Raw genomic sequence first — 12,227 nt, 5'->3', positions numbered from 1 at the left:
TGGTGTTTTGACCAGTTAGCAGATGGAAGCAGACTTCAGGAAACCTGTTTGAAAACAGTCATAATCTATGCAAATCTGTTTGGTGACACTAGTATTTCATTAGAGCATTTAATCCACGAGAAACACCAGAGCTATCAGCAATAGAAAGCCTACAACATCACAACACTGGCTTGCCTTACTTCATATGTTTTTGTTTTGATTTTGTCTCTCATTTGCATGAAGTTCAAAGCAAAAACTTTTTGACACTCATCACTTGCTCCGCTCCTCTTTCAATTCCACAATCCCTGCCGCTCTCCTCCCATAGAGAATGCATTAGAAACGCCCACTAATGGCCCGTTCACTCTGCACCAGTGGACATGTACGGCTATGCCAGCATGAAGCTCACCTTGAAGCTTTACTAACCACCCTTCTGAATGCTTGTCAGATTAATGTTTAGAGGCATTTTTTTTCTCTCTGATATTTTCCCCTGCTAAGCTACGGTTGGATGATTTACTTTGACGTGAGTTAGAGCCCCTGCAAATGTCATGTGTTGATTTTATGGCATTAAGCTATGGCCAGAGACAACCCTGCGTGCTGTTTTGGTGTTTAATGAACTTTGTAGCAGGCGGCTCTTCCTAAATCTGTCATTTATTGCTCTCTGCTGTATACAAAGCGTTTTTCCACCCTCACAGCAGTGCCAGAGATAGTCCAATAGTCCCACATAATTTATTTTAGGCTTAGAGAATCTGTCCGTCCATCCATCCGTCCGTCCATCCATCCATCCATCCATCCATCCATCCCACTATCATTGCCTTTCTTTCTATCACTATCTGTCTATTGCCCTGTCACTCTATCACAATCTGTCTGTATATATTTTTTGTCTGTCTATCACTCTATCTTTCTGTCTGTCAGTCATGCTCTAATCTAGCCTACATACTGGATATCCATTCAGTCATGCTCTAAAGCATGACTGAATGGATATCCAGTATGTAGGCTAGTGACCTGCTTGCAGAGATGAGCGATTCATCACATGCTATATTGAGCAATACATGCAGAGGTAAAGCATCTGCTGCTGACTTCACCTGCTCCATTAGTGGCTCTTGTGCTTATAAAACCAGCATATGAGTGCTCTAAGTAGGCCTTTAGTTTTATGAGAGTTGCCCTTATGTTCCTCCATTAGCCAGTTCAGTTGTACCCTATATCTCAAACTGCCCTCTGAATTTTGTTCTCTACAACCTGTGTGGTAGACGTGTTGTTTTGTGTGTGTTATACTATTTAAGCTAGACAATTTATAGAATATCCACAATGTATCCGCGGCTATTTTTCTGCCGTTATAAAATTAAGTGTGCTTTTTATTTGGCCATTAAGTTTATGACAGAGCATGTAATTAGAGTTGTTTTGTAATCCTTTTCTCACAAGTATTAGAGCATAAGTTGCAAAAATGGCTTTAGAGTTGATAAATTAAAATTATTTCCTTGAATCCTTTCAAACTGTCCGTTTCGACGAACAGATTCAGAACTCAGATTCAACTGTCATCACTATAATATGTTCATGGAAGTTTTCGTGGCCTTTTTCCTACATTAAAATGCTTCAGTAAAAATATGTGAGTAAAATTTGTTTACATAATTAATTAATTACATGGTGTCCCGATTAATTAATCACGATTAATCGGATATACAAATATTTGCTGAGAATGCCCCTCATATAAACATAATTCAATATATAATGATTATACATGTTTACATCAATATATAATTATACATAGTTATCTTTAAATACTTACAAATAGTTTATATATATATATATATATATATATATATATATATATATATAAAATACAAAATATTCAGATAAATACTATGCATTACATTCCTGTAGCAGAAGAGTAAATCATTAATAAGACAATTAAAAAAGCAGCTTTAGAATACAATGTGTTGTTTACTACCACATTATTGATCATAAGCCAATCATTGTCATACAGTTCACAGCAATCCATTTCACAAGTGAATTTGTCAATCAGCTGGAGATTTATTATGAGGGCTTGTTTAAGGACCCAGTCAGTTTACACTGACATCAGACATGCTTGTGTAGTGTCTCGGGTGTGTCGCATCATAAAAATAAAATGTTTAGGTCACCGTGTCAAGTTAAATATAGTTTAATTCTCAATCTTTAAACACATCTTGAGATCCCTTAGTTCGGATTTGTGCTCCATCAAGTGTTTTGAACGCAAGAATGTAACGAATGTCTGTGTTGTTCTGCCTACTGACGTGTTTTCTTCACTGTATAAACTGTGCGTTGCTCATACAGCTGAAATTTCACTTACTGCACTCTGGAGTAAACAGGTGGTACTACAAGCTTGCATTTCTCAGGAATCTTCCTTATTATGGTCCAGGGGCATTGCGATTAATTGCGTAAATTTTTTTAACGCGTTATTTTTTGTAACATTAATCACACTGAAGGAACGCGTTAAATCGACAGCCCTAGTTACTATGTATTGTTACATTAGTTCAAATAAATGTAAATTATTGAATTCGTGTTTTTTTTTTTTGTTTGTTTGTTTTTTATTTATTAAAAACAGTGTGGAGAACATTATTTTTAACTAGATTTACACTTTCTCAGAATCACCATTTTAAGACATTTCAGAGCCAATACATGCATCAATATTGACAAAAGCCTGACAAATATATTTGAACTATATTACCCTTTTGCTATTCTAACAAACTTCTAACTACAACCTTTTTTTTTGGCCTGCAGGTATATTTCAACTGTGTCAAGAAGGCACCATATTTGTAGCGCACGAGTGGCAGTCAGATAGGGGATCCTTTACTCGCCTCAACCTGTGCTTTTGTGTTTTTCAGTGCTGGGCCGAAGGGTGACAACATCTATGAGTGGAGATCAACCATCTTGGGGCCTCCAGGTTCAGTGTATGAGGGGGGCGTGTTCTTTCTGGATATCACCTTCTCTTCTGATTACCCCTTCAAGCCACCAAAGGTATTGAGACATCTCATCCATCTTCATACACTATTTTTGAGGTATTAAAACAAGGGGTCCTCATCCTACCTTCCTGCAAAGTTTGTTTCCAGAAAAAAGAAAAGAAACTCAGAGGTGACTTGAACATTTCCGACAAGAGTGTTAGGTAAGGGTGGGGGTTAGGGTTGAAATGAAATGCTGCATGGAGATGCATAACTAGAAGTATTATTGTAATCTGGATTAAAATATTTTTGGATTAAGTATAGTATCTGGACAAACCTTTCATCAAATGCGTTGGAACATATTTGGAAGCACTTCAGAGTGAATATTAAGAGTTCACTGTACTGGATCTTTGTTATTGAATTTTTTTTACTGGATTTCAGGTTCATAATTTGTAAAATTAGCATTATAGGCTAATAACGGCATCATTCCAATTAGTTAACAATGCTTATTTATCTTATTAATGAAAGGTATTATAAAGTGTTTTCTTGTCACATTGTCAGGGGGTATGATGAACAGAAATATACATAATATTAGATGAGGGTTCAAAAGTCCAAATTGAAAATCTGGAGTTCAAAATATAATTTGAATCTGGAAATAAAGTTTAAGCTTTTTTTATTTTAATTATATTTTTTGTGCTGGTAATATAATTTGTAATACATTTTATGTTAGACATTGGCAGACTTTTGAAACTCCATTTTTATATGTGTGTATTTTGCTGCTGTTAGTCTATAGACGGTCAAAGCGAGTGCCTAAAAAGAGCAGCGGTCTTTAATTAAGCTTTATCAGGTCTACCAAGGACACTTCTGTAACACATCATTACCAATGGATTTTGACCTCCCTTAAAGTACCTCAAGGATAATGTGATGCTGGACAATTGTGTTTGCTTGGTATTTTGTGCACTGGATAGCTGAACATACTCTTTGGTACTCCTTCATTTGTCTATTTCCTGCATAAAGCAATTAACAAGACCATGACAGGCAGCAATGTGGTTTAGGAGTGCTGGTTTAGTACGGGACAGTTACCACAAATCGCCAGCTCTCATTGAAAATGAATGAGTTATGTTTGCTGCAGATAGCTTTAGTCGTAAATGACCCTTCAGAATGTTTGAGACATTTCGCCTCTGAGTGACCCTCTGCCTCTGTCTGGCCCTCATCTCGACCGTCAGTTGCTTCTGTAAACAACAAGTTTATATAAAGCTCATGAGCTGGAGGGGGCTCTTTGTTCAGATCAAGCAAAAAAACTTGGTAATCAAATAATAATAATAAACAGGATTCATCCTCTGTGGTGGATGCGGGCAGAGCCAGCAGCCTGCACCCCCTCATTCTTTTGTCACTAGATGAAGCATGGGGCATCTTGAGGGCCAGTCTCGCCTACGTTCAGTTGGGTTGGTGCTCTGTGGAGTCGGCTGGTCTTTCATGCTGAGCATTGTGGGTTGGTTTGTGGTCCTTTAATCTGTGCTTTTGTGAAGGATTCTGGCTGAGTTTGGAGCAGAGAGGAAGAGACAAAGAAAAGCAGAGGCATCTCATCCTAAAACTCTGGACAGAAATATGAGTATTGATTAACTTGAGCTGTAGAAGTGTCTAATGCACTGGTTTGTTTACAGGGCAGTTTGGTTTGGTCATTATAGTTTGCCTTTAAAGGGTGCTCCCATTATTATATCTTTTATTTTGTCTTTCTTTCTTCCTTCCTTTAGTTCTTTTGTTTGTTCTGTTTTTGTTCCTTCCTTATTTTTAGTTCTGTTTTGTTCCTTTTAGTTTTTTCATTCTTTTTTCCTTCCTTTTTACTTCATTTAGTTCTTTCATTCTTCCTTCGGTTCTTTCCTTCCTTCGTTTAGTTCTTTCTTACTTTACGTCTAAACAATTTTCTTTCTCTCCCCCTATTCCTTCCTTTAGTTCTTTCTTTCATTCTTTTAAAAAAAACATTCCTTCAGCTCTTTTTCATTCTTTCCTTCCTCCCTTCAGTTCTTTCTTTCCTTCATCCTTTTCTTCTAAATTTTTTCTTCCTTTTTACTTCCTGTAGTTCTCTTTCAATCTTCTTTCTTTCAGTTCTTTCTTTCATTCTTTCTTTCCTTTCTTTTCTTCCACACTTCCTTCAGTTTTCCTTAATGCCATCCTTTATTCCTTCATTCCTTTAGTTCTTTCTTTTTTCCTTTAGTTTTTTATTTCAATCTTTTATAATTTTCTTTACTTCACCCTTCCTTTATTTCTCTTTTTATTTTCCCTACCTTTAATTCTTTCATTCTTTTTTCTTCCTTCCATACTTTCGTTTTTTTTTCTCGTTTGTTGTTCATTCCTTCCTTTTTACTTCATTTTGGTCTTTCATTCGTTTTAGTTCCTTCTTACCTTATTTACCACCTTGTACCACCACACTTATTTCATGTTCTCTCCCTTCATTCCATTTTTTCTTGTTCTTTTTCTTCCTTACTTTTACTTCCCTCTTTCATTATTCCTTTCTACCTTTTAAAAAAAACAAAAAAAACCTTTGTGTCACAAGTGTACCTATGATGCCGAAATGGATAAAAGTATTCTGTCATGATTTATTTACCCTCCTATCATTCCGAACCCATAAGACTTAAAAAAAAAAAATGTGCAACACAAAAGGAGCCATGCTGTGTGAGAAGCACAGTCACAGTTGTTTGTGTGATGTGAGAACACCGGTTGTCACATGAAGGCGTGTGCAACTGTGAATGAGCTCGTCAAGATTTAAACTGTTTCTTTAAAATGTAATGTAAAAAGCTATATTTCTCTTATTTAATCTTTTTCTCTCTTTTCTTAGGCTTTCTCTCAATATGGGGCATATGTCAAGAACTCTGTTTTGTTCCACAGTGTTGTGCCGTCAGGCCTCACATAAGCTGTCCGTGTCATACTTACTGTGTTTACGGTCAATTTAGACTCTTGAGACCACAGTGTTCATACAATGCCAGCATTGTGCCAGGCAGGCAGGGTTATTTTGGTTGCTCGGTTTATGAAGCATCATGTGAAGGATGTCTCAATAGCTGCTGCAGGGGTTAGAGTGGGAGATTATGGTCAACACAAGAAGTACTCTTTATATAAGGGAGCGGACTAGTTTAGGACCAGGGCCCTAAGCCTTTTTGACCCTTATCCGCCAGACCTGGCCTCCTATGATAATGCAGTCTGGGGGTTCCCGCTGTCTTTGTGAATTGGCCGGAATTGATGATTTTAAGATGTAGAGTGAAGTATTCCAGTTTTAAAAAACTTTGCTCTCTGTTCTATTCTGCTGTGTTTTGTCTTGCTATTTGTTAACTCAAGAACAAGTTTTATATAAAAGGTGAACATGAAATCAGCCTTACTATGCAGTGCTTCCAATTAGTTGACTAGTCATTTAGGCAACCCACTGACTTGCATATTCCTAGTGGTACAACTAGTTGATTAGTCAACCCTAGTTAACCTAGGCTATGAGAAATCAATACTCGAGCACTAATGACAGCTTGGAAGCTGGGTCAAGTTAAGCTTGCTTGGCTTTCTCGCACTCATTGGATCAATAACTTTCAGGATTCAGCCTTGGTTTCTGAGAGAGCCGTTAATGAGAGTGAAAGCTGCAATCCAGCTCTGAAAAGCCCGATCTATAATGAAACCAGTGTAAAAACGTTTCCATAGTATTCAACTAAAGTTCTAGACTGTAAGCTAGGATCAGCCTTGTTTTTTGAGACATTGTGCCAATCCCTGGGGTTTCCTCCTCTGTGCAGGTCACGTTCCGTACAAGGATCTATCACTGCAACATCAACAGTCAGGGTGTGATCTGTCTGGACATCTTGAAGGATAACTGGAGCCCAGCGCTGACCATCTCTAAGGTCCTGCTATCCATCTGTTCCCTGCTGACAGACTGCAATCCTGGTGAGTCCCGCAACTAAAGGATAGTTCACCCAAAAAAATGTTATTCTGTCATCATTTACTCACCCTGAATACTTCATTAGTTTTTGGTTCATGTTGAAGCTTATGATTGAATTTTTGACATTTTTTTTTTAGTCATGTTTATTTTATGCCTTCATTGATGTGCTGCTGTAAGTTTTTGAAGGTTTGTCAATAGTAAGCGCAACCAGAAAGAGAAAAGGTTTTTTAAAACATAAAAAGGGTCTGTTTGGCCTCCAGTTTCAAATCCTCTGTAAAGCCGCCACAATGTTTGTCTCAAAAACATCTCTGCCATTGTTGTGTCTGCTGAATCAGCAGATGACAGAACTGTCTGTTGAATCCCACACAGCTGTCATTTAATCTTGAAGAAACAGTAGCTCACTTCCCACTGCTCGCTCTGTGCTATGATAGGTAGCATATTAACCAACATGGAACCTCATAAGTAACCGATTTGGAACGCTCTACATAGACAGTAACTCTGTACACCACACAAATGCCGTTTATCACGTGCATTTAATAGAATTCAGTGGTGGAAATGACAGTGAAGGAAATTATATTTTTAAAGTCTTCCTAAGGCTAATTTCATAGCTAACATTTGATGTATTCTAAATACAGACAATTAAATACAATGATTTACACTTTTTGCATAATTTAGCAAAATTACAGCTTGATTGGAAATGACGGAAATTAAAACTACTCTTCTCAGAAATAATAATCGTTTCATCTCAATCATGCTCTTCACCAACTCTTTTGTTGACTTTAACAAGTACACTAACCTTTGAAAAATCTTCATCAGAGACAAAGTTGTTTTGTGTGTGTAAATGACGGCACAACTGTGGGACGGCTGCAATTTTAGAAAAATAGATAGAAATAATTTTCACACGATGAATATTGAAATGGTTTATTTTTTATAATTATGTATTTTTAAATTGAGGTTTATATTGAAAGTCTTAGCATGGAACAAGGCTACAGTAAAATATATACATGAAAATCTCTTTATGAAAGATAAAGCTATTTAAAGAAAAGAAAATATTTTAAAGAAAATATATTTATTTAAAAGATTTTTCATAGTTGATCGTGATTAATCGTAGATTTTGAAAGTGCATATATACTTCTTTTCCTACCAAAATGCATTTGGTTTTCACTGTATAAATATAGAAATGCATTACAAAGGCACCATTTCAAGCAACATTAAACATTTCCCAAAGTGTAAGTGGGAGGTTGACTAATGGAAGAACTATTCCCCATTTGTGCTTGTTGCAGTGTGCATTTAAATCTCTCTCAATGCAGGCGTTCCGAGATGTGTTTTTAACCCTCCTATGGTATTTGGCCATTTCTTTCAGAAATAGTTTTTCATAATTTAATAAAACTGATTTCCTTTATCTGAGCAGTACAAGACTTGGTGACTTTTTCTTCCATTTGCCATCTGAACATAAAAAAATTTAATAAAATTTGGCTTGATTCGATAAGACTAAGTGGTCGTAAAAAAATACAAAATGAAATTCACTCAGTAAATCCACAATGCAGAAAAAACAGACAGAAATTACATGGGGAGACTCTAAAACATCCTCAGTGCAAAACATTCACACAACACACACACACATAAAAATTAACTGGTACAACTTTTTTTTTTGTACATTTATCAAAACAAAACAAAAAAAACTCATACTGCTAAACACAAACTTAAAAATGAAAGAGAGGGACGATAGCACACATAATGCCCAACACACACACAGAAACAGGACATCATTATGTGGAGCTCTACAGCCATCATTTGGTCATTGTTTGCATTACAAGTCATCTGTTGTTTTTCAGCTGATTACAGCAATCTGATACACACACACATGCACGCGCGTTACATTTTTATGAATTTTGCAGTTAATTTCTGTTTCTTGATGTTCATTTTCTTGACATTATTATGCATTTAATTTTAGTTAAGTTTTTATGTTTGAAATAAATTATTGCTTGAAAAATGCTTATTCTGTGTCTTCTCTTTGTAACACCATGGTCAGGTGTGATTGCAAGCATAACAACATTAACTGCAAAAACTGACTCTTCAAATCAATTTTAAAATGCTAAACTTTTATTGAAAAAATAGACAATTAGGTTACAACAAGCCTTCAGACTGCACAGTAGACCGCACAGTAGATGGTTTTTATGTCATGTTATTTATATTTTGTTCACCGGATGGCAGCAATCTGCCTCCAATTTATGTCACATTCTCATATTTTCATCATGTTTCAACTTATAGGTGTGTAGGTTCTGAATTTGTAATTTATTTATTTATTTATTTTCAAACATTTTCTTTTTTGTATTTGCAAATGAATTGTAAAATTTAGAAATGTACATGTAAATAAGATCAAAATAGCATAAGAACCCAAAAGAATCATTTTATTGTTCTTACTTCAGGGAAGAAGAAATGGTATCATTATCATCATAAAAAGATATGACCCTTCCGGTCAAAAATGACCTTAAATGCCAAAGGGAGGTGTCATTTTCAATACCATGGGAGTGCTGAAATTATCAAAAGTTTTTTAAATATGCAGCGCTCATGCGCAAGACTAAAAATGGCTTAGTGCAATGATCAAAGGTGGCTGTCTAGCTCATGTTTACATAGAAAAACTAATAAAAAATGGCACAAACAGCAGAAAAATGTGTGAATGACCCCATAGAACACTGTTTATGTTGGGAATATGTCTATGATACATTAAAATACTGTCTCCAGAGGCAGTATTAAAGGTTTTGGAACAGACCTAATGTCTTACGTTTTTTTCTTTCCTTTCTTTTTTTCCATCTCCCAGCGGATCCTCTGGTGGGAAGCATAGCTACTCAGTACCTGACCAACAGAGCGGAGCATGACAGGATAGCTCGACAGTGGACCAAGAGATATGCCACATAAACAGCAACCGCTGACACCAAGACCCCACTCTCCCAATCCCTCCATACCACCCAACCCAAACCCGACCCAGCTTCCCTTTGTCCCCTTCCCTCAATCTTCCTCCACCAACACCCCAGTTCCCATGAACTGCAGGAGTGTAAAGATCCAGGAGAGGCAACTTTACAACGTGCAACAAATCTTTATAGCCTTTACAATACGGACTTCTGTGTATATGTCATACTGATTCTACCCCGTGTTTTTACCCAATACGGACTGGGAGCGCAGACAGAACCCGCCATGGTAAAGCCTGCTGGAGTAGAATTTTGTAGCTGTAGATTTAGTTCTGTTTTAAAGCCTACTTGCAAGTCTTGCTTCTTTGGGATATTAAAAATGTATTTTGTGATGTAATAAGGAAAATGTTCCTAAAGTCAACCAAATATTATGGTGCATTTTAACCTATAATTCATTATCTGTTTGAAGTCAAAGAAAACAACAACAAAAAGATGAAAAAAAAATGAAAAAACAAGTTGTAGATTATTAGAAATGATGTCATTTATATGAGACCCACACTCATTTCCAGTTCTGTGGTACATGCTGTTGTGAATCTGTTTTACCTTTGTCAGTTTGTAATGAAGAGATCTCATTGAACGTTTTGTAGCTCAGCTGAAATGAGCCACCACTGTAACTTCCCCTCAAACACAATAAATGAGAAACCAGTCCCTGTGTGTGCGTGTGCGTGTGTGCGTGTGTGTGTGTACACAAAAGTAGAACGATAGAAATGCAATACAATGGCATTATAAATGACAATCAAAATAAAATAGATGGAAATTGTTTCTATCTATATTATTTCAATCTTTGATTTTGGTTGTCATTCATAATGCTTCATGGACTTGAGGTACAATCTCTTATTTAAGATCCTATGAAAGAAATCAAAATCAAGACAGTCCCACTGTTATATTTGTAATACATTTTAATTTACATTTTTAAAATAGTTTATAATAACATGCACATAATACCATATTTACATACTTTGTTTACATGAGGCTAACATGCAAAGCCATAAAATAGTCATTATTGATACTGTACTTTTACATTAGATTTTAATTTTACTTAATTCATTTTAATGGACTTAAAAGTATGGTATACTTGGAAAAATGAAATATCTCTCATCATTTACCCATCCTCATGCCATTCCTGATGTATATCACTTTTCTTTTGCTAACAAAGGTTTTTAGAAGAATATCTCCGCTCAGTAGGTCCATACAATGCAAGTGAATGGTGGCCAGAATTTTAAAGGTCCAAATAGCATATGAAGGCAGGATGAAAGTAATCCAAATTACTTCAGTGGTTAAATCCATGTCTTCAGATGCGATATGATACGTTTGGGTGAGAAACAGATCAATATTTAAGTCCTTTTTTTTTACTATTGACCTAATTCATTTGATGTCACTGTATGACCGCGCTGCCATGTTTGTGACCAAAATTCCATTTATCTTCAACGTGCTACAAAATCTTTTTTTCTATTTATAAATCTTGAAAAGGTGATATTGCTGTTTCATTACTAGAGCCTAAATGTAATTTTTCTTTCAATAAAGTTTATCTTTTAAGTGACATGGCTTCATTTCACCAAAGGCATGCAACGATGAAGGGGGAGAGAAGGGATAAAAACACTTTGCTCATTTATTTAGACATGTCAGTTATCTGTACACGTGTCAATTATATTTCTAACAGCATTGATTCGGATACAATTAAACTGGAAATGCACATAGGACGATTTTGTTCATAACACCCAGACTGTATAAAGGTATATATGTCAAGGAACACATTGTAATAAATAAAGCATTATAATGTAAATATATAATATAAATTCAATATACACTCAATGCCAAAACAAACACACCTCTCCCTTCAGTGCTCCTTTGGGAGCTCCGCCCTCAACTTATCATAATCCTTCTTTTTTAGTTTATATTTGTCCGCCCCTTTTCTCTTGGTCTGTTTCTCAGCCATTTGTCCTCCTTGGAGTTTAGAAATTTTGCATCAGCCAGATTTGCCCCCACCCCCCATAATGTGCACATGCAAGAACGACCCCCTGTTGCTGATTGGCTGGAGTAGAGTTGTGTGCTTCGATCAGATCACCTTTTTTTTTTTGTCCCATTTACAGATAACAACAGCAATTGTTTTAGGTTTTTCTTGATATCCTTTTATGGGTGTTTGTCCATTCACCACCATTGTTTCCTCCCTCTAATGGTCAGAAATATGGCAGCTGTGGGGAGAAAGTGACCTCACTAAAGGACTGTTCGTTGTTACCTCATTGTTCCATGAACATTTCCTGTGCATCAAAACAGAGACTATTTAGCAGAGAATAAGGGAATTTGAAACAGACAAAGAATTCCCTTTTTTTTTGCCTACCTGTATTCTGGTGCCTCCTGCATTCAGATTGGCTATATCGCTGCTTCCTGTGTTTGTGTGTTTGTGTGTGTGCGTGTGTGTGTGTGTGTGTGTGTGTGTGTGTGTGTGTGTGTGTGTGT

The 12,227-nt window shown here is 36.3% G+C and overlaps 1 protein-coding gene across 1 annotated transcript in view; it reads left to right on the top strand.

The window, feature by feature from the left end:
* LOC127655311 (ubiquitin-conjugating enzyme E2 E3-like) overlaps positions 1 to 10,424 on the top strand; it is a 46,573-nt gene extending 36,149 nt beyond the window's left edge. Inside the window, exons 4-6 of the mRNA XM_052143052.1 lie at positions 2,838 to 2,970; positions 6,659 to 6,806; positions 9,623 to 10,424. Coding sequence (XP_051999012.1) covers positions 2,838 to 2,970; positions 6,659 to 6,806; positions 9,623 to 9,720 — 379 coding nt within the window. The 3' untranslated portion in view covers positions 9,721 to 10,424. The remainder of the gene's footprint in view (positions 1 to 2,837; positions 2,971 to 6,658; positions 6,807 to 9,622) is intronic.
* Positions 10,425 to 12,227: the final 1,803 nt, after the last annotated feature.

The sequence above is a fragment of the Xyrauchen texanus genome, chromosome 14, assembly GCF_025860055.1.
Source record: "Xyrauchen texanus isolate HMW12.3.18 chromosome 14, RBS_HiC_50CHRs, whole genome shotgun sequence".
Taxonomy (NCBI): Eukaryota; Metazoa; Chordata; class Actinopteri; order Cypriniformes; family Catostomidae; genus Xyrauchen; species Xyrauchen texanus.
Note: the sequence above shows the minus strand (reverse complement) of the source record. Positions and strands in the feature narration are given on the sequence as shown.